This window comes from Mesoplodon mirus (assembly GCF_964341445.2).
Source record: "Mesoplodon mirus genome assembly, chromosome: 7".
In the NCBI taxonomy this organism is placed as follows: Eukaryota; Metazoa; Chordata; class Mammalia; order Artiodactyla; family Ziphiidae; genus Mesoplodon; species Mesoplodon mirus.
The window spans coordinates 47,006,330-47,034,103 of record NC_138983.1 but is presented as its reverse complement, the minus strand read 5'-3'; the positions used below and the strand labels follow the sequence as shown (position 1 = coordinate 47,034,103).

Sequence of the window (27,774 nt, the reverse complement as noted above, 5' to 3'; positions counted from 1 at the left end):
GACAACAGTGCCCCCTGTCTCCAAGGGGAGATGATGCAATCACCATCTCATGAATACTCCAAGCCAGAGAAGTCTTCCCCTTGAATCAGTCAATCACTAAGTACCACCCAATCTATTTGATAATTAATTCTGTATCTATTTATATCTCTCCATCGCCATAGCTTCAGTTTAGTTCTTCATGATTTCAACCCTACTTGATATGCTAACTAGTCTCCCTGTCTTCAAACTCTTCTCACACAGCAGACAGAGTGATCTTTCTAAAAACACAAATTGAATTACTTTATCACCCACCTAATAACCCTTAGCCACACAGAACTACTGGTTGTTCCAGAGTGCCCTGTGCTTTTAGACGTCATGAGGCTTAACTCTGTGCTTCTCCTTTTACTTGGAACATACTCCTTCCCTCATCTGACTGATGAGCTCAGTGTCTTTGAGAAAACTTTAAGAAAAGCAGAGGCTGAGTTAGATGATTCCTCCTCTGTTTACCTTTAGAGACTCACATGTACTTTTATGATAGCATTATTATGTCTAGAAGTTATATTTGATTTTGGATTTATAGACTTTGAGACAGTTAAAACATTAATAGATACATTTTCTAATATTTTATAAGAGAATGCTTGCCAAAGATAGGCCACCATCACTTTGCCATATGGCTGAAATCCTGTAAGAGAAAGATCTTGCTCTGTGTTCCCAAACTAGGAATGGCTTGAGGCTGCCAACTTTGATTTCTACACAAGGAGTGAATTATAGACATGGAATCTGAGCCCTGTAGAAAATTGTTAGAAACTAGTCTAGCAGATGGACCTATGAAAAGATAAGGTTAAGTTTCCCAGGAAGAATGATTCTTCTAAATGACTAGGAATTAATAACATAAGGTGTGAGTGGGGAAGATTCCTGTGTATATGTGTAAGTTCACGCCTTCGCAGAAGGGAAGCATGTTTGCTTCCCTTCTGAGACATGAGAGCATGTTTGCTCCCATCAGTAGTACCTCTTATAACAGTCTGCTTTTAGTTACCTAGAGACTAAGTACACTGGAGAAACCAAGGGCCTTTAGCAGATGTACATCACAATGCACAGTAATGAATTCTTCATTTACATGTTGAACTGCTTAAGGGGAAGGACCATGTCTTATTCATCTTTAAATCCCTAGCATCCAGGTTAATCTCTGGTGACCTAGTAGAAGTCCCATGAATACATCTCTTCAAGGAGTAAAGATGTTTTATGATCACCTAATACTTCAGAGTCCATTTCGTATCCAAAATCTGCCCACATATTTTAATTAGCCTTCATCTGGTTTATCTCAGTCTCTGTTTATCAACGACAAAACAATAATTCTGCCCAATTATGTAAAAGGACAAATGAAAATATGCCGTATGTCGAGAAAACAGGCAAGAATATGATTTTCCTTGCCCCAGGAATATTAAAAGCTGAATAACTTACCATTTTCCCAAAGTAGAAAAACCAATTACAACATCAAAAACTACATCTTTCTTTCTTTTTTTTTTTTTTAAGGAAAAAGATATACTGGATAAGCAGGAGCCTCACAGCAATCCCATTTGTTTTTCATAGAGCTCCAAATTTTAGTTTTATTCCAGGCTCTGCCCATTTCTTGCTTTTGCAAGATCTGAAAAGTCAATCACTCTAAACATAATCTGCAGCCTTAGGAGCTGACACTTTGCCAAGTAATTTAAAGTGCTTTGCTAAGGAAAACTTATAACTTCTCTGTTTTCTTTTAGATGATGTTGTAGAAGTAAATTGTGTATACAATTAATTCATCCCGGGATATTTGCTATCAGTTCAAAGAGCTGAGAACTTGGGTATTCAAAAGGCAGAGAATACAGACGACTGACTCCTTGCTTTTGCTCACTTGCCTCCATTTTTCTGAATGCTAATTAGAGATTAACTGGTACACAGGGAAGCGTGGTTCACGGGCTAACTTTCACAGAACTAGCTTACATCATCATCTGAGACTGTAATTACTATATCAATATGGGCATACTTCTGAAATAGACTGTGGGAATTTCTCAAATGCCCTGAAAAATATATATTAACATATTGCGACTTAAAGGTTAGGCATTTCTTCAAAATTTTTGGTTGGCCTCTTCAATTTACATATTTGTAAAAAGTTGTCCTTAGTATAATATTTTGCACTTTGTCAGTGCTTGATAAATCTTGGTCGAATGAATTGATATTTTCTTATAATATTCTTTGTAGGGCAGAAGATCCCTAAATACTTTTATTTTTACCATGAGTAGAAGTAAGACGTGGACCCATGAAGACAATGGATTGGATTCCTCATCATTTTTTTTTTTTTTTTGGAAGATGATGGGGGTAGGAGTTTATTAATTAATTAATTTATTTTTGCGTGTTGGGTCTTCGTTTCTGTGCGAGGGTTATCTCTAGTTGTGGCAAGTGGGGGCCACTCTTCATCGTGGTGTGCGGGCCTCTCACTGTTGTGGCCTCTCTCATTGCGGAGCAAAGGCTCCAGACGCGCAGGCTCAGTAATTGTGGCTCACGGGCCTAGTTGCTCCGCGGCATGTGGGATCCTCCCAGACCAGGGCTCAAACCCGTGTCCCCTGCATTAGCAGGCAGATTCTCAATCACTGCGCCACCAGGGAAGCCCGGGTTCCTCATCATTAACAGAGTTGGATAAGGGCTTGTCTATCTAACTCTCAGTTCTCACCTACCTCTGATATTCTCTAAGTTATTCAAGGTCACAGTGGAAAAAGCAAGTGATGGTATTATAAATGGAACTAGAATCTTTGAACTTGTCCCCTGAATTACTGGCTGTATTTCAAGAAACATCTGCTCAGAGAGGTATTTCCCATTGGAGAGGAAGTAAATAATCTCTGAAAGGAATTGCCCAGTCTTCATGAAGAGCTGAGAGCTACCTAATCAATCTGTAATGTAGACACTGACCGTCAAGAAAATTGAAGGTGAAAGTGAAATACACAAAATTAGTTCTAGTCTATTGTTATTTGTTTCCATGCATGGATTCATTCATTCATGGAGGTAAAAAAATGGGTAAAGCACAGCTTGAGCCATGACCTGTTCCTGAAACAGGTATCTGTTTGCTTGTCTTCAGATCTTATTTCCACATTAATTAGGCACTCAGTAATTCTCAGCTCCTGCTGTGCCAGCACTGGGCTAAATGTTAGGGATATAACAGTGAACAAAATAGACAGCGTTTCACTCATTGACCTTGCAGCACAGAGTGTGAGATAGGCATTTGGTTTAAAAATCACATAAATGTACAATCATAAATTGCTTGAGTCATATGGGAAAAAAGAGAGAGAGAGAATAGAGGACCTGATTTCCTTTTTCAAGGAGATTCTCTGTGAAAGTACAGGTTAAACTTAGACCTAAGATGACCAGAAGTTAATCAGGCAAAGTGTAGGAAGGGCTTTTCAGTTTGAGGAATGAGCATATGTGAAGCGCTTGAGACAGGAAGAGATTCAGTGCATTTTGTGAAGAAAAGGAAGGCTGGTGTGAACAGTATGTTCAGCCAAGGGAAGAGTGACATGAGATGTTTAAGAGGCAGGCAGCGGCTTGATCATGCACAGCCTGGATGCCATGTTAATGACTTTGCATTTTATCCTAATGCAAAGGAGAGAGAGAGATCTGATCTGTATTTTTAACAGATCACTTTGGCTGCACTGAGACTAAAAGAGGACAAAAGTGGAAGGGGTGAGACCAATTAGGAGACTATTATAGGTGGAAGATGATGGAGGCTTGGATTAAAGCGTTGGAAAAAGAAGTAGAGGAGAATTAATAGATTTGAGATATATTTCAGAGGTAGAATCAACAGGACTTGAACATAGACTGAATGATGGGTGTGAGGGCAAACAAAGTGCGAAGTGTGATTTTCAAGTTTTGGCTTGGGCACTGGAGTAAATATATGTGCCATTTACTGAGTTGGACAAGTGTGGAAGGGGAACAAAGTGGGGGAGAAATCAAGAATTTCAGTATCAGTGTATTGGTGGCAATGTCACTAAAATCGGTGTGTCTGTGTGTGTATGACTTTTTTCTAGAAATAAATATGAAAAAGTATGGAAAAGGAAAGGAAAGAATAGGGAAAAAGATGGGGACAGAATGAGAATAAATAGAAAATAGAATTCCCAAAGGGAAGATGAAGGGTGAGGGTGGGGACTGGTACATATCAGGACTGCTGAGGGTGTGTAATATGAAAAACACGTGTTCAACATTATACTGTAATCTTTTTTTTAAATTTGGGGGAAAAAACCCTGTGGTTTTCATAATACAGATTACAGAAAGTAAATGGAGAAGAATCATATCTGGTGGGTCCATACAAAAGGTAGATTCTGTCATCCACGTATTGGTGAGTTTTTAGGAAGGGATGCATCACAATCCCCAGTGGGAGGCAAGGAATGTAATTTTTGTGTTCATCAAAAAAGAACATGGGTTAAAAAAAAAAAAAAAAGATTCATTGACACTGAGCCAGAAAAGGGAGATGAGCAGGCAGGATAAAAATAGAGAAAGGAAAGACAAAGAGAAATGGGTGGAGAATTTTTCCAGCAAGCAAAGACGTTTGGGCCGTCATGCCTATGCCTATGCAGGTGCTAATGGTCACCTGGGTTTGAATCCCATTCCTGTCACTTAGCGGTGGATGATCGTGGGCATGTCAGGTAACTTCTCAAGCCTCGATTTTTGTATTTGTAAAGCAAAGATAATGATAACATCTACCTCATAAGGTGATTGTCAGGGTTAGGAGAAATAATTTGTAAGAAGTGCTTAACAACACGCCTGGCACACAGGAAGAGCTCAATAAATGTTAGCTGCCTTTATGTAGCTGACTATTTATAGATGCATAATTACTAGAAAGTCGTTATTGTAGGTGTGTGCATTCCTTCTCACTTCCCTATGGCTATGGTGACTTTGCCCTCTTAGCTTCAAAATTGTATAGTTCACTGTACGAAGAAAAAGCTTTTATAACTTGTTAAAAGCATAGGAGGATTTAATTAATATTTATAAAGAATTTTAAAACAAGCAAAGCTATTAGGCTTTACCTGTTGCAAATTAGTGAAAATGCCTCAGCTGATTACATAGCCAAAAATATGTTTCTCATTTATTTCTAGAAATGTTAGGTATAACTTAAAATTTGTTATTTAACTCCCCTAGAGAGGCAAATAATTGACTTCTAAACTTATTCTTTGTAAATCTCCAAAGACAGAGATGATGTTCTAAGGAGACCCTCTTCACTATGAATCACTCTAAAATCTGTATTTTCTCAGTCCTAATAATATTATGAAGACATATGAAGATATTCTATCTGAAAACATAACAATATAAGCACCCCATTACATGTAGAAACATCACAGTTGAGATCTCCCCACTTTAAACTAAATTGGAACTACCTTATGGAACATTGTATTCTCTTTTTCCTTCTCTCTCTCTGACTGGCTGCTACAGGAAGATAAGGTTTTATTATTTGTCATACATATGCTTTAGAATTATAATGCAGAATTATGTCCAACCTTTAGACTTAGAACAATTTGTTTACAAATTGTGGAAAAACTCAAAACATTCTAAGACCAAATCTGGACTCCACAGTTATTGGCAAGATCATACTGAGGGAACTGCCTTAACTTCTCTGAATTTCAGTTTTCTTATATAAAATGGGACTAACTAAATAAGATAACAGATGTTAACATACTGTAAAGGTGAAGATTATGTTCTTTGTGGTTAGTTAGAACCAACTAGTTCTGTAGTTTTGGATGAGTTGTTTAATACCTCAAGGAGTCAGTTAAATGGTGGTATTAATTTAAAAATTTAGCTAAAATATTAAATGGCAGTAATAGTATCTACTTCTTAGGCTGTTATGCATGGAGCACGGTATTATTATTCAAAATGTATTAATCAAAAATGTATTCAATAAATGTTCTCTTTCATCCTTCTGTATGAGGAAAATAGTGCTAATTAAATTTCAGAATTAATTCTTCTGGAAAAATATAATACCTTATTAAAAATGCATGGGAATCAAGAACATTTAGAGCATCATGTGATCATGTGTAAGTGCTCTGTGATCACACTAGAAAAAAAAAGTCAATGTTCTTAATTTCTCCCATTGCCCCAAGGAAGCAGAACATCTTTCCACCCCGAGGAAGATGTAGAGTGCAAGAGCAGCGAGCAGAGGTGAATTCTACCCATTCATCCTTGTGGAAGCACATGCAATTCGAGAAGATGAAGTGAGGAAGTTCATGCAGTACCTGGTCATCTCAGAGTCAGGGAGCAGGCCTAGGTGGTAGTGGGGGTAGGGAGCTGAGAGAAGGAAGCTTTTGTCACACTCAACAGGGGAATAGTGCCTGGGAGAAGCAGGCTTATCGCACAGTTTGTTCACAGTGCTGTAAACAGGTTCCGGAGGCCTGGTGATACAAGAGGCAGACAAAGAGATGCATGGTTAGCACACACACTAAACAACTGTGCAACTAGCAGCATTTCACCATACTCAAAAGTGAACAACCCAAACAATGCCATGGGCTTCATCAGGCCTGAGTTAAGAGTCTCTTTAGGAAACAGGTTCTCGGCTTAGGAATTAGAACTTTGGCTGACATGTGCCATGACTAAAATCCATGTGTCAGATACCTCAGTAGCGTCATAATCATCCTTTAAATGCTATATCTTTTTGGATAAGCCAGTCTGAAATGCCAGACTTTGGGATTCTCTGACACGGCTCCTTCTTAAACTTGAATCTCATCTTTTTTTTTTTCTTTTCTTAATTTTATTTATTTTTTATACAGCAGGTTCTTATTAGTTATCCATTTTATACATATTAGTGTATACATGTCAATCCAAATCTCCCAATTCATCACACACACACACCCCCAATTACCCCCCTTGTTGAATCTCATCTTAAATGTGAACTTCAGAGACCTTCCCTGACCACTTTGGCCAGGACACCCTGTTATTTTTCACAGCACCTATTCATACTTCATAATATTTTTTCTCGGCATGAAATAATTTTTTTTGTTTATTTTAAATTTTTATTGTCACTCTCACTACACCATAAATTCTATGAGGAGAGAGACTACGTTTATTTTGTTAACCACTTAAAATACAGTGGGGCACACAGTACATATTCTATTAACTATTTGTTGACTGCATGTATGAATGAATAAATGAATACAACTTCCCACATTTATATTGCTTTTGTTTTTGTTTTTTTGGTGCCTTGTGGGGGTTGGCCTTACCCAGGAATCTAATAGGTTATATGACCTGAGTGGTTCCTCCATATATTTATTCATAGTTTGTCCCCCAATAATTGACTTCAGAAAGTTTTCTACAAAGAGGATAATCATTTTAGTAAAATTTCTATTAAGTGAATTCCTCTAGGGATACTGTAACATTATCTAAAATAGCAACATTTTTATAGCTGCTATTTACAAACATGCATAGTATGACTGGGTAAAATTTTCTACAATTTTTGGTCAAAGATTCATGTAAAAACAAAGTCCTTGGTTATTAAAAAATTTTTTTCACAACTCTATTCCCCACTTTTTAAACACATGGTCTGAAACTACTACCAATACCTTTCCATTAAAGTAAGAATGGAAAGATTGGAACTTAAAAGGAAGTACTACTGGCAGTCTGGGCCATGGACCCAGGAAGGGTAGGCTTAGCCAGGAAGGTAAGGAGCATGTCAGGAAACCAGGCGATACCCATGAGGTCATACCCAGGGGAGGCAGATAGCACCCCTAGGGGCCACAAGACACCAGAGGCAGGAAGTGGTGGCCACGTGCCTGAACAAAGGCACAGGAAGCGTAGGTGGTGAACTCAGTGAGGGCACAGTCTGTGTTTCTGTAGCCCTAGCCCCCAACATGGCCCCTAATGTATAATAGGTGCTCAGTCAATGCTTCCTGAACTGACTGAGGATGGAGAACAGGGAAGAAAGGAGGATAAACAAAGCATTAAAAACAAACTACCTAATTTATAATATTACTGTGGCCAATCATGGCTTAGACATACTGTCTAGAGACTTGGATTCTTCTCTAACACAAAGCTTTCCACCCCGTGGAAAGAGATTCCTTGATCTGTTTATTTTGTGTAACACAGTAGAAGGGCTGAGGAGTAGGTAGGAGGAATCCGGAGGCCTATTTTGTCCTCCAGAATAACTATCTCAGGGGTAAAATGAAGTACTTTGGCTTGTTCTATCCCAGTGGCTAACCCTGTAACATTTACAAGAAGAATTAAAGGTTTTTTAAATAAAAGAGCCAGACTTTTTTCTTACATTAGGGAATCTATCCATAGGGAAGATAAATGCTCCATTTTAAAAAAAATCTAGTAAGCTTGTAAATTTCTGTTTATCAATTCTACATACACATAATTTATAATGGTAAACACCAGCCCTTAAAAAAGGCAGCTGCAAAATCATTCTTAAAAAGTTTTTTTTTTAAATCAGTTTTTATAAGTAATTCACACTGTGGGAAGTAATGTAAAAGGAAAGATACTTTTAGTTAGCCACTGAAACACATCTTTTAAAATAGATTGACTATTGTTTGGGGGGAGGGGGTCTGTTTTTGCTTTGTTGATATAATCAGCTTTATGAAGATTAATGTACATTTCCCATAGTTTTAGAGACAGAAAGACTCATGATTCTGGTTAAAGTTGCCTTAGGAGATCACAGTCTTATTTGTACCTAAAATGTGTTGTCTACACAAAAATTCAGCTTGGAAAAAGCTTTGTATTAATAGGCTGCATAAATATGAATTAAATAAGAAATGAAGAGGCATGCATGAGCTCTATGGGAATTATTCTGGGTAGGTTATCACAAGAGACCTGCTATAATTCTCCAATTTTTCCATGCTGAAATAGAGCCACTGTGGCAGAGATGGCTGGATTGCTGCCCAAACATTAATTTTTCCTATTTCTTATTTCTTATCCTTTTTTCTTATTAATAGATATCAACTTTTTCATTGGGCACTTTTCCTGTAATAAAGACTTTATTTCTCAGCCTTTGTAGATGGATGTGGTTGTGGGACTCCTGAGATGGCTGCTTAAAGGGAAGCTAATTTAGCTGAGACCCCTGCAATTTTATTCTATCCCATGTCCTCCCTCTACCTGGAACCCAGATATGATGGTTGGAGCTTCAACAGTCACACTGGACCATGAAGCAACCTTGAGAATGAAGGCAAACAATACAGATTGTAGAGCATAATGGTGGAGCTTGTGTCACTGATGACATGGTGTGATACTATACCACCTCTGGACTACCTACTCTGGATATCTTCTTTGTATAAAAATAAACTATCTTGTTTAAGCGAGTGTAATTTTTTTGTTATATAAATAAGACTTAATATTAACAGATATACTCCTACAAAATGTAAGACTGATCATCTAATACAAAGAAATAATTACAGATAGGGCCTACCATAAAGTACTAATACATTTAACTCTATCAGAAGTCCAAATAACACTTCCTTTGTACAGAGAAAAATTTAAAGAATGTTATTTTCTGACTATATAATTTAGAACCCCTGGCTGTTTAGAGAACCCACTGAATCTTTATTAAAAAAATACATATATAAAACGGTAGCTGAAGTGTCCATCGACAGATGATTGGATAAAGAAGATGTGGCACATATGTACAGTGGAATATTACTCAGCCATAAAAAGAAATGAAATTGAGTTATTTGTAGTGAGGTGGATGAACCTAGAGTCTGTCTTACAGAGTGAAGTAAGTCAGAAAGAGAAAAACAAATACTGTATGCTAACACATATATATGGAATCTAAAAAAAAAAATGGTTCTGAAGAACCTAGGGGCAGGACAGGAATAAAGACGCAGACCTACTAGAGAATGGACTTGAGGACACGGGGAGGGGGAAGGGTAAGCTGGGACGAAATGAGAGAGTGGCATGGACATATATACACTACCAAATATAAAATAGCCAGCTAGTGGGAAGCAGCCGCAAAGCACAGGGAGATCAGCTCAGTGCTTTGTGACCACCTAGAGGGGTGGGATAGGGAGGGTGGGAGGGAGACACAAGAGGGAGGAGATATGGGGATATATGTATATGTATAGCTGATGTGCTTTGTTATAAAGCAGAAACTAACACACCAGTGTAAAGCAATTATACTCCAATAAAGATGTTAAAAAAAAGAAGGTAGCTGATCTAAACTGCCAGCACAGGGTCTAAGAATAAAGGAATCAATGACTTCCTTGAGGCCATAAAACATTGTCATGGTGATGTCATTTCAGTAACATTGTACTTTCTGCCTAAAGAGCTTATTCAATTTTCTCAGTCTGATGTTGTCTCCACAGACCAAGAAAATGATGTTACCAATTTTCTTCTAGTCTTACCTTAGTAGCACTATATTTTGAGACAAATTATCAGAATCAAAGCTGGCTAATACATACATACCTTAAGAAAAAAAAAATCCTACCTGTATTGTACTCATCTAAATTAGGGAAAACATTTTAGTCTCTGAACTCTACAATAAATTCAAGACAAATAAAAAAAAAAAAAATGAGGCCCAGCACACTGTTCAGTGCTGAACTTGTGAGCCTTTTACCTAAATTTTTTGGAACCATTTTATGACCATAATATTATTTCACAACTCACATATTTAGAAGATTTGGTGTTTGGGGCAGGCTTAAACATATTGGATTTTAGAAAGTCACTTCCAGATTGTTTCACAGTGGATTGATTCTTTGCCTAAGCTTAATTACTCTTTTTTTTTTTTTTTTTTTTTTTTTGCGGTACGCGGGCCTCTCACTGTTGTGGCCTCTCCCGTTGCGGAGCACAGGCTCCGGACGTGCAGGCTCAGCGGCCATGGCTCACGGGCCCAGCCGCTCCGCGGCACGTGGGACCCTCCCGGACCGGGGCACGAACCCGCGTCCCCTGCATCGGCAGGTGGACTCTCAACCACTGCGCCACCAGGGAAGCCCCATAAGCTTAATTACTCTTGATTCAAAGTTTTATCAAAGTCAATCAAAAGAGATACAGCTACTCATATTGCAGGCTTATTTTTACCTATCACTCAGCTTTGATTCCTTTTCTGTTTTTTTGCATGTTATTTTGTATAGTCACTGGCTAAAGAGTAGACATATCAAATCCAGTGTCTTTTCTTGATTGTGAGAACACTTGATATCTCAGAAGATGGGTAGATGAAAAAACACCAAAACATAACAAAACACTTGACAGGCTTGACAAAGACTTCTTGAAACACTGACAAAGTCCTCATGCAACCAAACAACTAAATTAAAAATATCAGCGAGAATCTCCTTTTACGTGACATAAAAATGGGGTTCACATTTGAAGGTTTCTGCCTGCTAGCTTTACTACAGTCCTAGAATTCTATTATGTGTTACGTACTATACCAGCCACGGTAAAATATCCAGTAACTACTACTACTGTCTGAACATAGGAAATGGCACATAGTAGGTACTTTAGAAATGTCTCTTTGAATGAATGGATAGAGATGTATATCTATAGGTATATATATATATTTTTTTATCAACATTCTCCACTGAGAGAAATGAAAAAAGACTTCTGGCATTTTCAAGAAGCCCTAAGTTATGCTGAATCGCCTAACTAGGTTTAAAATTTTTAGACCATCATTAACTACAGGTTAGATGACAGAAGCACAGAAACTCCAAAATTGTCAGGAACTGACAGGTTTTTTTCTTTAAAAAAATTTTTTTAATGATCTCAGATTACTTCTTTATTTCAATACTAGGAACTGACAGCTTTAAATACTTGGTGTGCACAGTTTATCAACTCTCAGAGGGATGGGCTTCATATATGTGCAAGTCTGGCCACAGCAATGCCTGCTCTCACTTCCTGTGAGAGTCACCCCACAAGCTCGGGGCCCCTCAGAGGCTTCTCAGCCTTGAGTTCCATAAAGCCTAATGCCGGCAGACAGCATTCTTAGTATTTCCCTGCAGTTATATTCTCTGTGACCTCTCTGCCAGAGAGACAAGAAACACCAATTTATGAGCTGTCACAGGGATCTGGGTGGCAAGAACAGATGTCACCATCACTTCCAATGTATGCAGCAAAGAAGTGTCACAGGGAAAGCCAGACACAATTGAAAGGGCCTGTTTATCCCATTGCAAACCTCCAGAGTAGCCTAGGTCAGAAGGTAATGAATATGGAAATCCAATCCAAGGTACCTACTGGCTCTCTTCATTTTGTGGATGCCCCCAGAAGGGGGGAAAGGTAGTTAGAGATTAGTGTAATCTCTAAGTGAATTTATAAACAAATCATTTATCTTGCTGTCCACTTATCAGGGGCCATAGATAAATGGCTTTGTAGTCTCCAGTGCTGAGCCATCAGCATTTATTTGCATATCTATGGGTTTATAATTGCAGGCTCTTATAGCATATAATTAGCACACCCTGGCCCTTGGTGATCTTCCTTTTCTCGGAACACCATTAGCACTTGCTATTTATTCTGCTTTCTGGGGGCAGTTTCAATTGCTAGTCCACAATGCTGGTGTATTAGAGGCAGGTGCTTCACCTAACCCTATTCTAAGGAAAATTACCTTGCCTGCAACTGCTCCTTCCCATTTGCTCCACTTGACTCCAACCCAACTCAGTCCCCTCCCTAGCCAAAGCTGCTTGGACCAGGACTGGACCCCTGACTCTGCAACCATGGCTTGTATGGTAGTGCTCAAAAAAGTCAACGCCAATTAGATACTCCGATGGAAAGTGAATAAAGGAGCAGAAAATAATTGTAAACTGGTAGCAGAAGGGAAAGATGCAGACAGGTAGAGGGCAGCTGTAGCTGTGTCCATTAATTATAGAGCACCAAATTTTGTTGTGAAAAGTATCTAGCAGTTTCTTGAATCCAAAATAATGGTCTGGGTTCATTTTTTAAGGGGGCTATTAAGGCTCATGCTACTGAACTTCTCTGCTGGTTCCCATATGACATTAGTTGTATAATGAAAATCAACTATCACATCCTACCGTATTTCCTTACTGGAGCTTAGGTCAGATCTTTTGTTTGCAATCAAAAGAGTGAAAATAAAACAGGTACTTTGTTTTCATTGTCCTTTTCAGATCACCTCAAATAGACTATGCCACCCAAAAATAAAAGACAAATGCTTGAACCTGAGACCAATACCATGCTGATCCTGTCTTTAAAATTTTGTTCACTTTGCATTACTTTTATTTTCTAAAATACTGTATTAAAACATTATTATCTAAATTACTGAGTTTTCTGGTACCCCCTTAAATTTTGCACTTGACCTGTGTGTTTTACTTGCCACACCCTAACTCCCAGCCCTGTACCAGAGACCAGTTAAATACAGTGATGATGATGACAGTGATGGTGATTGTAAATACTCATCTGTATGGCACCTGAAGATAGGAGGTCAAAGGAATATGACTCGTTTCTCTTAGAGGTACAGGAAGAGTGACTCACTTTCCTGAGCTTTCCAAGTCTCCATTAAAGGTACTGCTTTCAAAGTCCTCAGGCCATCTCAGGAAGGGTTCTCACCTCATTATACTGTCATATTTGGTGCACTGGGCTCTTTCCTTCTCTAGACTATTAACTCATAGAGGATCAGGACCAAATCTCATTTATCTTTGTTTCTCCATAGCTTCCATGAGCATAAGAAGGTATGAATGAAGCACTGTCATAGAAAAGGACTAGAGCTGTAATAAAAAAACATGATCAGTACTTTTAATTCTCTCTTCCTGAGCTAGAACTAAAAGGAAGAGCCTAAAATTGCAGTAGGAAGGATTTGGGTTATTTGTATGCCTTTGACCATAAATCTCTCTGACATATAGACTGAGATGGATAAATATGTATACCATTCAGTTTCTCCAACCCTCATCCTGCTGTGACCTTCCTTGGCTGCCCTAAATGGGCAGGGAGCATCCAGCCCCATGCACTACATTAGCAGGACATAGACCCAAACTGCCTTAATGATGGCAGTTGGTTGGCCGAGGGCTTGGATGCCTAAGCATCTAGAATATTGCCTGATGTAATCTGGAGAAAAAGATTTTTAAACCTTAAAAGCGTGCCTCATATTCTTCTTTATAAATAATACATTGCTTTTTGAGCAAAGGATTTGGAGAAGGAATTATAAGAGGATTGAATTTCAGGCCTGGGCTAATAGGTCTTAAGCACAGAATTTTGGGAAGCCTAAAAGTAATTAGGGGATAAAAGAGAATATCGGATCAAGGAGTGAACTATGTGGCTCAACACATGAATTTGACATTATAATGATAAGGATTAAGGAAGAGGCTGATTTCTCTTACACTTTAAGCAGAAAAGTGTTAGCCATTTGGCGAAGGTACTATCAGGAACTTAAAGTCTGATATAGAGAGATCTGGAGAACAGATTGGTCTAGATGAATTGTAAGAGCCCATTCATCCCCTTAATTCTAGTATCATCAGATTGGGCCCCCAAAGACTTCTACCACTGGGGCCCTTGGAGTAGACGCCTATTTGTACCACACTCATGTAACTTTTCCAAAACTTAGCTTCCTCATTTTAATGATACTAAAAAACCTTCTTTGTAGACCAGCAAAGTTGTGAATTGTAAAATTCTACACAGAAGTAAATTATTATGAAGCAGTGTGGTGAGTGCAAAGAAACAGAGCTAGGTTTGGATTCTGGTTCTCCAAATTCTACCCTGTGTGAACTGCTGTTTCATCACTTCTCTCAGTCTCAGCATCCTCATTTGTAAAGTGGGCACAGCAATATCAGCCTGAGGGTAGCTGTGAGAAATAGAGGAAGAATGCATATAAAGCACCGAGCTCAGTGCATGGCACTCACTGCGACCTCATCAAACAGCAGCCATATTATCTCGATTATTACCCTCAGGCACTCATACTGCAGAGAAGCAAAGCCTCTGAGAATGTTGCTCTCACTTTATTATAATGTGTAAGAAAGTAACAATCAGTGGTTTTCAGTATCACAAAAGGCACTGGCTAATAGTGCCTTCTAAAGGCTCACTTTTGCTCCTGATTGTAAAGGCAATTGATCCTGTATCAGAGCCACATGAGGGTGATGCTCACTTTCTCTGATCTCCTCAATTATTTTCTTTGCCTTTAACAAGATATCATCCCCAACTCTAACCCCACATTTATACCTGCACCTTCATAATGATTTGCTTTCCTGTGTGGCTCACAGCTGTGGTGTCATAGCAAACTGTTGGGCCATAAGTAATTTGTTATTAATAATAGTCTATGTACCATAATCTATAAATATTTACTTTTTAAAAACAGAAATTAGGATAGATTCCCCATTTTCTCTATATAAACATCACTCTCAGTTATATTTTGCTATGTTTGCTTATTGAGGAGAGAAATGGCAGACCACTTAAAGTCATTTTAAAAGTTTTGCATTATTAAGTGTTTTATTTCCTCAAAAGAATGTTTGGGTTTCAGCAAAATTGGCCCCTTTTATGACAGTGGGTTATAAATGGTTCATGAATGTTTTATTGGAATAAGATGTTGAAAGTCGATGACCTTGACAATGGTGACTATTAACAGGCATGTTTCCAAAGAGCATAGGAATCACAGTACTGTGGTATTGGGTGAATGTGTCCAGCTACAATAGTATTTTTGTGGCATTCTGAAAGATGTTGAAACAGATATAATCTAAGACACCAGATCAGTATGGCCAGACCAAGGACTTTGAGACATGGATTTGAAGTGTTGGAGGAACGTTTAATATGTCCTGTTGTAGTGTTTAAACTTTTTAATTCTTTGTAAACCTACTTTTAAAGATTTAAAAAAAAAATTTTAACTGACCTCATGGGATAAAATATAAATCTACAGAAAAAAATCAGGTTAATAGTTACATAGCATCTTGATGGAAAAGAAAATATTAAGCATATGATAAATAGAAGAAATCACATAAAAGATGAGAGATTTGGCTACATAAAATGTAAAACCACTGAAGTAAAAAAAAACCTTATAAACAAGAAACAAGCTGGGGAAATATCTACTCAAATATATTTATCAATATTTTAAAGATGTTCCTACAGCTCAATAAGAAAAAACACAAACTTTCAATAGAAAATAGAGGCTGCTAGTGCCCAATCACAAAAGAGGAAATAAAAATGACAAGTAGACACACAAATATAAATGTTTAATCTCAGCAGGGATAAAAATAATACAAATTAAATGATACTCCCCCTTTGCCTGTTTAAAAATAATAAAAGATTTTCAAATCGATAAATCATAATTTAGTTGTGGTATGGTAAGACAGACACTCATATTGCTGGTGCTATGAAGTATAAAACCCCCTTAAAACATCTCAAGAAAGCAATTTGGCAAAATATTTCAGGAGTTTTAGAAATAATCCTGCCCTTTGTTTCAGCAATTCTACCTTCTGTGTGCAATCTTAAGAAGAGAAAAAAAAAAGTGAATAAAGGCTTCCACAGAAAGTCTTTGTGGTTTGTTATACGAGCAAAACAGAACAAAAGGAAACAATCAAAATGTCCAACAAATAGATAAAGGTATAGAATATAAGATATATCCCCATGTTTAGTTATTAAAGTTAATATTCATGAAAAATTTTAATGATACAGGAAAATATTTTATTGGAGTACAAAATTATATATGGGGTTGTCAGGGAGTGGGAACTGAGAACACCTAATTCTCTTACCACTTGGAAAAGAGATTTGAACTAAGATGTGAAAGAAACCACAGGGGAAAGTAGGCTTCAGGTGCAGGGCGGGGTTGGGATGAAAGAGGGCTTTCTAGGAAGTGGTAATACACAGCATGTGCAAAGTTAAAGGGGAATCTGAAAACAAGCCCCATTTAGGGAATTTGTTAAAGGCTTGAGTAGGAGACAGACTTGAGAAGATGGGCAGGTCCTGTGTACAACTATAATATTCAAAGGCGATGGGAAGCCATGGAGATTAGTGGGCACTGAATGCAATTAAATGAGTTTAATCATTTTGACAGTTCATTTGCATATTTATTCATTCACTTCATAAATATTTACCAAAGGCCTACTCTGTACCAGGCCCAGAGAGAGGTACTAGATATATATAGATTAGTGAATAAGATAAAATGTTCCCTCTGTCATTGAGCAAACTTTTTTTTGGCAAGGAAATTTGATTGCAAGGAACAGTGACTTATTTGAGCTACTTCAAGTAGTAGGACATATGCACAGGGGAACTCAGAAAAAGCTGAACTGGCAGAGATGAGGAAGGGTGAGATCCGATGAGCTGGATCTTTATTCCAGAGCTTTCCCTTCAAGATGACACCTTTCCTCTCTGTGCTATTTCTTTCTTCTCTCTCTACTCACCACTTTTGTTAACTGATAGTTTAGAAATGAGATACTCTCTACCTCACAGTTTCTGCTTGCTCTTAGCTTATGCTTTCTGATAACATCAACTTGCCTATGACTCATGATGGACCCTCTGGCCCCCTTTACATCATTAACTATTAGCTTCTCCTTTCACTTATAGTTGCTCACTTGGCCTACTTTTCAATGAAAAATTCTGAAGAGAGAATTTGATAGACCTAGTTCACTTTTTTGAGTAAAGCACATTATTGGTCACTGGCTAGCTTCTAAATTGGCCTCCTTTGGGTCAAGTACACACTCAGTCCATTCGGGTCTGGCTGGTGGGTGAGCCACCCGATCCTTTTGGGTTTGCCCTTTTGGCAGAGCTGTAGGCGGGGCACAACCGTTTGAGGTAAGCCGGGCATCCCACTGGTATTCTAAGGTTTGGTCTGTGGAGTAACTACCCACATCTTCATATTCTCAGCCAGGTCTGTTCAAAGATGGTATAAAGAAAGCAAAACCATTCCTTTGGGAGAAAAATTTGGAAACAAAAGAGTTTGAACAATAGAAAAATATGGGGAACATCACAATCCCCCCCACCTCCAATAAGGTCCAAAGCTTAATATCTCACTAGGGTTTCTCTCTGTTTATCATGGTATTAAAACATAATATTACAAAACAAAAACTCTACCTCTACAGCAATAATTTTCTTTCCTCAGAGGCTCCAAGATGATTTCTATCTGTAACGCTGCAACTAAAGGTTTCTAAATCAGATTAGGTCTTGAGTTTTAAAATTCATGCCTACATACGAATTTCTGAATATGTTTAGCTAAATCATATCTTCTAAAACAGAATGCGTTATGTTAATTCAACTATATACTTCTGTATGTCGAGTTTACATTATTAATACTGACTCTAGGGGAGAAAACCCCTTATGCCTTTAACTGAATGAAAGCTCAGGTGGAGTATAAGAGCAGCTCCCTTGTAGGAAAGATAATGTTCAAATATATGCTCTACTTATCAACAGGAAGGATGAACCGGCTTTAACCAAATCCCTTAAATGGGTTTCTTTTCCGACCTTTAGGAAATAGTACATTTCCCTCTATTTCATGCAGCTGTTGTCGTTTACTCTTTCAGGTCTGTTATTGCCAGCAGGTTATGAAGACTGTCTAGTAGCCAGGAAGGAAGGATAAGACATCCATAAGAACAAAAGATTGCTGTCACACTGCCTTGCTCTCTTTCCAGAGGATTGCACTTCTAAAATCCGATGAAGAGATAGCCTGAGGTCATAAGTTATCTTGAGTTGATGGTTCACATCCAACTAAAATTTACATTGATTGGTCCTTTCTTCCAACCATATATTTTAGGAAGTCCCTGTGAATGTATGTATAACCTGTTCCTGGTTTCTAGCAGGGTCTCAATCCTACTTTCTCCATAAAGCCTCTGAAGTTTATGGAGGCAGATTGCAGATTTTTCTCTCTTCAAACCTCCTACATAGTGTATTCTTTATGATTGCCACTTGGTTTTGTACGCTGAGTATTTTAAATAATAATAACAACAACAACAATATCAACATCTACTTACAAATACCTCAGGAACTTACTGTGAGGCAGGCATTGTGCTACATATGCTTTATATATCATATATTATGTAATTTACCCATTAATTCTAAGGCATATATAATACTACTATCTGCAAGACTTAGCAGTACCTTGCCTCTCCTCATAGAGCTGACCTGTTAGTGGGAGGGATGGGCTTTGAATCCAGGTCGCCTGTCTGCAAAGCCTGGGTATGTAACCATTATGTTTTATTTTAAAAAATTCTCTGTCTAGCATATACTTTCCCTCAAGGGTCTAATTATATTTCTCGGTCATCCTGGCAATTACAGCTCCTATTTTAAAGGCAGTAGAGAATAGAACAAAGAGAGCAAGCTGTGAGTCTGATTCAAGTTCCAGCCTCATTACTTAGAAACCACGTGATCTTGGGCAATTTGTTTACCTCTGTGCCTCGGTTTCTTCTCTTGTGATCAGGAATGGTGCCTACCTCTTAGGGCCTGATGAATATTAGACGAAATGATGCTTGAACAGGACTTAGCACAGCGCCTGACTGGCACTTAGTAAATGTCATGATTGCCACAGACATTTAAACAAGAAATCTGGCAGTCGGGTACCCAGTTTATATACATCCATCTTTAGTCCCTTTTGTGGATGTGAATTCATTCTTAAGAGTTGATTTCCTCTTATGATGACAAAACCATGTTTCTGGCCATGCTTAAGATTGCCAGATTTAGCAAATAAAAATACAGGATGCTCAGTTAAATGTGAATCTCAGGTAAATAATGAATCATTTTTAATATAAATATGCTAGTATTGCATAGGACATATTTATACTGAAAACTCCTCATTGTTTATCATAGTTGAAATCCAGTGTTTAAATTCAAATTTAAATGGGCATCATTATTTTATCTGGCAGCCAGATGGCCCTTTGACTTGCAAGCTCTCCACTGTGTCGCCAGTACTCTGCCTTCCAGCATATACATTCACACTGTGGTATAATTTAATTGTTTACTCTGAGCCCCATTTTGGTTTGCTGCATTCTTTTAAGTCAGCAAATGTTCTTAATTTATTTTTGTATTCCCAGTGTTCAATGCTATATCTCTATACCTATGCCCTAATTCATATCTATACTCAAATCTACACATAAGCTGGAGACAGATAATATTTAAATAAAAATTTGATCTAGATCATATTATATATATTGTTATGCAGTTGTTTTTATTTAAAATTTTTAAATTGTATATTAGACATCCTTCCAAGTCAGTTCACATAGCACCATCTACCTTTTCTCTAATAGCTGCAAATACCTTCTTTATACATCAGGGGCAGTGGTATAAACTGCTGAACTTATGACCCAGAAATCCCACTTCCAGGAATGTGTCCTACAAAATTGAGTACAATAGGTATACACAGAACGTCATGGTTACAAAGTCTGTCAAAGCAAAACACTGGAAAAAACATGTATGGTCATCAGTACTGAACGGACACGTAAGTATTAAAAACATTGCCATGGAAGCAGATTTGGTGACATGAAAAGATATTCACAACATATTATTAAATGAAGAATGCAGGCTAAAATAGTATATATACAGTTTAATCCAATTTTTGTAAATGATAAAAAACATAAAGCATGATCTCAATTTTATATAATAGATACTGAGAAAAAAAGAGTCTGGAAGCATATGTCAGGGAATTTACTGAATATCATGTCTGGGAAATACATCTACATAAAATTTTTATTTTCTCTCAATATTGCATGTTTTCTAAATAACTTTTAAATGATATTAAAAATTGTTTATCATATAAACTGAGAGATAAGAAGCCATAAATCTGCATATGTAGTATGAGGCCAATTCTGTGAGAGGTATATCTCTATGCCTATATGTAAGTCTGGAAAAGTCACTGAAACGTTAACAGTGCTTTCTCTGAGTGGTGGAATTATAGGCAATGTTGATTTTCTTATTTTCCCATATTTTAAAATTATTTTTAAAAATTTTCTTTTATTCCAGGGGACTATTAGAGATTTGTATTGGGTATTGTTCAATTCAGCCCCAAAGATCTACATATTCTCAAACAACAGAAATGGAAAATATACATTTTCCCATTATAGGGCTAATTTTTATTTAATAATGAGCAACTTTTATTTCTGTATGATGTATAGGTACTAACAAGTTATTATAAGAGTGGTAATGTAGCATTATGAAAACTGGTTATGACTAACAGCATGGCTTAATGGATATCACCATATTTGTTATTTAACTTTGTCAGAATCTCATATGTCTTGAGTTATACAAATATATTCAATATTAAGACGATTACACCGAGAATCCGTCCCCATCCTCAAGCCAATGAACTTGCTGCTGGGACTCTGGCTGGACCTCCCCCTGCTTTGCACTCCTTGTCCATAAATACAGCCCATCCCTAATCCTCAAGGGACTCACTGGAGCTGGTTCACAGCATGTGTTTCTTAATTGCAGTTCCTCCACTATTCCTGAATAAACTCAATTTCTGGTCATTTGAAAAAAATAAAAATAAAAAACACTTAAAAAAAAAGAAGATTACAGTTAAGATTTAGTCTACTTCAGGGAAATTATGTGCTAACTAGGATCCTTTTATAGAAATGATGACAATTAAAACACATTTACAGCAACTGTAGTCTTTTTACTAATGCATCTACTCATTCATTTAACATATACTTACACACTTAGAAACCACACAGGGAGGCTATGGACATGGTGGAAAGAACATGAGCTTTCAGACTACAAAATCTGGGTTTGAATTCTGTTCTACTTACTTAGCTGCGTGACTCTGGGGAAATTACTTAAATTGAATCTTGGCTGCCTTATCTAGAAAATGCTTTACCTTAAGCCCTACCTTATAGGATTGCTAGGAGATTAAATGAGATGCACTATACAAAGCCTTAAATAATCACTGCCATATGGTAGAAGCTCAATAAATAACTATATTTGTGTCCTATTTTTATGTATGAATCTAGATGATGTGTAAGATAAAAATCCGATCCAACATAGATTCTTCTCTCAAGCATCACTTTGTCTTAGAGAGATGACATGTGTATGCGTGTGCGTGTGCGTGTTTAATCAAATAAGGCTAAAACCAGCTACATGTGATGGGGGGGGAAGGATAGACTGTCTTGGGAATTCAGATGAAGAGGAAATGATATCCTGCAGAAAGAAGTAGGAAGAACCTTATGAGGAGGCATCATTGGAGCTGGGACGAGAAAAATGGATAGTATTTGGACATGTGAAAATAAAGATGGCGATGGCTAAGGGAAGCATATGTTTGGTCGAGTATTGCAAGAGCAGTCAGGGAGGCTGGTAAAGCTAGTTAGTTATCTGGTTGAGCTGGTTGGAGCATGGGGGCACGAAGGGGAAAAGTGGAAGATATGTCTGAAAATATGGCAATGCACAGCATATGAACCCATTTATAGCAGAGTATCTATTTTAATAGAAAAAATAAACTCCCTCAAATCTTGGGGTTAGGTATATTTGAAGAATTTTATGAATATTTAATATTCTAGGTGGTAACACATTTTAGTGAAACACAAACCGAGTTTGAGTCCCAACTCTCCTACCTATCAGCTGTGCAGATTTAGTCAAGTTACCTCATCTTTCTGATTTTCAGTTCTGCACAATTGTGATAGATAGTACATGACAGGATATTGTGAAAATAAACAGAAAAAAAGTATCCAAATGACTTATCAGAATGCTTGACATTGGCAGAACTCAGCCAATATTAATTGTATTCCCCACAGTCACCAGACTATTCTCATCATTTCCCAAACCTCCCCTCCCTCCCTGCCAAACGCATTTTTGGGATAATCATACCGATGGACCTCTTGTTCATGCTCTGAGGAATTTTAAATAAGAGATCTCTCCTTGTATGCTGTTGGCCAAGGTATTTCCGGCAGGCTGAGTAAGAGCACAAAACACCCAGAGGGATGAGATAATTGGCATTGAAGTCCATCTGCAAAGAGGACTCCTAGCCAATAAGGAGGATCTAGACAAGACTGCTTCTTTTGGGAAATCCCAACTAGACCAGTACATCCAATGGAAGCAAAAGCTGCTTTTAAATGAACTACTGAAATGAAGATACAGCAGTGAAACCGGATGGAGGAGATTTTTCTTTTTCTTTTTAAGATTATCAGTAGAGTGGGGGCTTCCATCTACCATATCTAACCAATCTGGAAGAGATTCAGTAGAAGGGAGAAAATTTAGAATGATGCATTCTGATCACAACTAAGATGGATATCATGAAGCAAAACTACATGAGGGTCATAATAAAGAAACAGACAGTGAAAAGTAATGGTCAGAGCATCAAAGAGCCAGTGGACTTCATAGGTTTTCAGTTTAGTTCAGGACACCTCAGTGCCAGCAAGGTGGAATGCAGAATATAGAGCTTAAAAGTCATTCCATAATCTTCTCTTTTGTCTTCATATGAAATATTCTGTAAAATCTACATGACTTTCCTGAGCTTTGGAATTGAATTTTGAGCTTTGGAATTGAATTTTGGGGATGGGGGGTAGGGAAGGAAAATGGTTGAATATAAGTTTATTATTAATAGCAGAGAATCCCTATTTCTGTCACTGTTTGGTCACGTACATCACCACCTTTAATCCTCATAGCAACAGACTTTCACAGTGGATATTACCTATAGTTTTTGGATAAGGAAACTGAGGCTCAGAGAGGATAAGGTGGTACCAATGAGGGAGTGGTCAAAACTTGATTTGAAGGCAGGTCTCTCTGACTCCAATGTTCACTATGCAATATTTCACTGAAAGATACTAAGTGGGGAAATGTAAAGCAAAATAAGAATCGCCAACAGTGTATGTGGTAGTTGTCTGCATTGTTGAATCTCTTGTGTTTACTGAAGCATCTAGATCAATGGGTTCCTATAAGAAGCTTGTAGTTACACACAAGAGACTCAAGGTATTTAGGTGGCAATCTAATAGGGGTATGGAAATTGGATTAGAAATCTCAATTCACCTCCCCACAGCCTCTAATTTCTTGCCATTGGCATCTGTGATAGGTCCATGAGATGATCAACAGCTACTCCTGACTCAGATATGCATTTAGCCATAAGGACATTGTCTGGTCTGCTGTAAGATGATAGCTATGTACTTAAGGGACCTAGAAGTACCAAAGATTCCTTTACAACATTTAACATTTATGACATATAACATTTGTTTCATAATAAAAAGGGGTAGTGGCATATCTGAATTTGACTAACATAGCCTGTTTTTTCTAAAGTGTAAATAATAAAGGAGAGGGGTAGGATAACTTATTGAAATATTAATTTGTGTTTGGAACTTACTATGTTTTTTCTTCCCCAAGTTTGAAGCAGCTATTCTGTCAGTGCAATGAACTTATATTTGACTATATTCCCTTGGCTCACTGGAGACTTGTGATACAGGAAGGAAAGCAGAATTTTCCCAAAGAAATGCTCTTCCAAGTTTTTGCTCTTCAAAAGTCTGAGCTCCTAAAGGATTGATGTCCAAGGAAGAACTTTAAGAGGAGAAGTAGGCAAGATAGGGCCCTACTATCAGATGTAATTAGATTTAAAGAAAATAAAGTCATGTGCCATCTAAAAAACATGTGTTTGTAGAGTAAAATGCATACCTGCTATAGGTGTATTTAAATAAAAATTCTAAAATTTTAATTGTAAAATCTAAGCACCACTGAACAAATTCTGTGATTGGTAACTCTTGCTCAGGGGCAATGCCCTTTCTTGGGCATATTATCACTAGTATTGTCAGTGATTTAGCGTCACCCAATGTTTTTATAAAAACTCACCCTATGGGAGAAATGCTTGACCATGTTTTCTTCTAATGTGCTCCATTTTGCTTTTATTTTTGGTAATATGATTTTTCTGAAGTCAAAGACATAATGAATTTAAGTCAGTGGTTCTCAAACTTGCCTGCATCAGAATCATCGGTGAGGGCTTTTGTTCTATTTTTATTTTACTTTTTATTTTTTAAATTATTGAAGCATTTAATGTTTGCAATGCTACATGCATTTAAAAAAATCCAGTTACTGACAGAATTTCAAAATATAGATCCTATAAGGATATTTTGCCTCCAATTTGCATATAGAATGCTTGTCTATATTTCAGTGTGAATGTCTGAGTCATTTTGGGTTGCTAGAACAAACTACTATAGACTGGATGCCTCAACCGACATTTTTTTTTCTCACAGTTCTGCAGGTTGGAAGTTTGAGATCAGGGTGCCAGCATGGTCATATTCTTAGCGAGTGACCTCTCCCCGGTTTACAGAGAGCTGTCTTTTTGCTGTGTCCTCATAAGGCAGAAAAACAGTCAGCTAGCTTTCTGGCCTTTTTTTTTTTTTTTTTTTTTTTTTTAATACTAATATCCCAGTTCTATCCCTGGACACACAGGTTCGGTAAATCTGGGGTAGGACTCAGGACTCTGTGTTTACAAAGGTTTCGCAAGTGACTGATTTGTTGTGAGAGTTTGGAACTAGTTTTAGACAGTAGACCTTTTCTTTCTGAGAGAGTTATGAAGTAGTCACATTTTGAATTGCATCGTCTCTTTCAGTACTATACAATACAGGTATTGTTTTAAAAATTTTTGACTTGGTAATATTCAGCTGATAAATGTTAGTATCTGTAGAGTGTAAGTATTAAGTTCTTTTTCCAAGGGAAGGTAAGGAGTACTACTCTTCTTTATTTCACCAGTGAGATACATAAAATTTAATTTTTGTAAGCAGAATTTAACCAACTATTTCTCTCTCAGCTACAGAACACAGTGGTTCTTGGGAAGATCCTACTTTGATTTAACTGGGGAGACCACCTTCTCCCTATGAGCTCCTCCTCACTTGTAACTCCTCCTATCTCCCTTTAGTCCTCATGATTTTAAACTCAGCATAACCTCATCAGAGCTACACTCAGCATTACATGGATTTGCATACATACTGTATGTGAAACTTCATCCAACCATCTATGGTCCAATTTAATGTTATACAGCAGGTGTCCCCAACCCCCAGGTAGGAACCGGGCTGCACAGCAGGAGGTGAGCAGCCGGCGAGCGAGCAAAGCTTCATCTGTATTTACAGCCGCTCTCCATCACTCACATTACCGCCTGAGCTCCACCCCCTGTCAGATCAGCGACAGCATTAGATTCTCAGAAGAACATGAACACTACTGTGAATTGTATATGTGAGGGATCTAGGCTGTGCGCTCCTTATGAGAATCTAATACCTGTTGATCTGAGGTGGAGCTGAGGCGGTGATGCTAGTGCTGGGGAGTGGCTGCAAGTACAGATTATCATTAGCAGAGAGGTTTGACTGCACAGAGACCATAGTAAATCAACTGCCTGCAGACTCACATCAAAACCCTATCAGTGAGTGGCAAGTGACAATGAAGCTGCATCTTACGGAGTAGCCTGGACATAAGCAACACACTTTGGGTGTCACTGTCTCCCATCACCCCCAGATGGGACCATCTAGTTTCAGGAAAACAAGCTCAGGGCTCCCACTGATTCTGCATTATGGTGAGTTGTATAATTATTTCATTATATATTACAATGTAATAATAGAAATAAAGTGCACAATAAATGTAATGCACTCAAATCATCCTGAAACCATCCCCCCATCCCATGTGTGTGGAAAAGTGGTCTTCCATGAAACTGGTCCCTGGTGCCAAAAAAGTTGGGGACTGGTGTTGTACAGTAAAGCCGTGGAATTAACACTACCCTTGGGAAGTGGGAAGTCTCTTCATAGGTGTTGTTCTGCATATACTTGATCTCTGTGCTCAAATCATGAAGCTATTGCAAAAGCAATCACTGCATTTACTTAAAAAGTTTTAGGATGCCTGCATAGTAAATCTGAGTATTTGGAATAGTATATATTTGTGTTTACTTAACATTCTAGAATTTTTAATTTTAGAGTTTTCAAATTAAAAAGCAGGGACTTCCCTGGCGGTCCAGTGGTTAAGACTCTGCGCTTCCACTGCAGGGGGCACAGGTTCAATCCCTGGTTGGGTAACTAAGATCCCGCAAGCCGTGTGGCATGGCCAAAAAAAATAGATAAAAAAAATAAAAATCAGTTTCTTTAACACTGACTTTTCTTTTTATATAACTTTAATAGTTAGGCTTGGTTTTGAATAAAGTCTTCTTAATTAGGATCTATCTATCTCTATATATGTATATATTTTAAAAGAAATTGAAATATAAAGGAAACATCACTAAATCAACATAAAGTCTCAAAATCTGCCCTTTTAAGGCAAGTGTAAATATAGTATAAGTCTAAGTATTATTAGGCTAGCTGGAAGCATATTTCCCTTTTGTTCACTTCCTAATCTCATTCCACCATCTCCAACCAGCACTGCTATCAATAACTGCAACCGGTCCTATAATCACCATGGTGCCCTGGACTAGAAGTCAAGACTAATAATAATAATAATAGTAATAATGGTTAACCTGAATGCAGCTTATTTTGTGCCAAGCTCTGTTCCAATTGTTTTACATAGATTACTTCATTGAATCCTATTAATAACCCATGGTATAGGCATAGGTGGGGAAACAAGCACAGAGAAGTTACATAACTCATCCAAGTTCAAACAGCTAGTACGTGGTGAACCCAAAGTTATTATGAATCCAAAATCTGAGCTCTTAACCAAGATGCCACCCTGCTCTGGACTCTGGGTTTTGGATTTGCCACTTACTCTCTATTGTCACAGGGGAAATTTGGCATCTCTATCATCTCAGATTCTCAATCTGTTAAATAAGTATAGTAACATCTCTCTGCTCATTTTGTATGGTGTTATAGGAACTAAATGAGAAATAGGAAAGTATCTGGGCAGTACTGGACAGCTATCAGGGTTTACCAGTTCTGCTCTACATGCAGAGCAAGGCCTCACATAATTGGTTTTGAAATCTCTGGCTATCACATTTATTTCAGCTCTTTCATTCTGCCTTCATCCCCTGTCTGAACCTGGTAAATGAGACTTTAGAAAAAGATTAGGGGGAAAAAAACA

The 27,774-nt window shown here is 37.7% G+C and overlaps 1 protein-coding gene across 7 annotated transcripts in view; it reads right to left on the bottom strand.

The window, feature by feature from the left end:
• DLG2 (discs large MAGUK scaffold protein 2) overlaps positions 1 to 27,774 on the bottom strand; it is a 1,227,261-nt gene that overhangs the window by 469,442 nt on the left and 730,045 nt on the right. For 6 of the 7 annotated variants that reach the window (XR_014294598.1, XM_082627349.1, XM_082627348.1 and 3 more), the window contains one exon: positions 6,228 to 6,383. Coding sequence is in view for 6 of the 7 variants with exons in the window: in XM_082627349.1 (XP_082483475.1) it covers positions 6,228 to 6,383 (156 nt within the window). In the remaining variant the exon portion in view is untranslated. Of the gene's footprint in view, positions 1 to 6,227; positions 6,384 to 27,774 lie in introns of those variants that run through there. The other variant, XM_082627354.1, reaches the window with a different exon arrangement.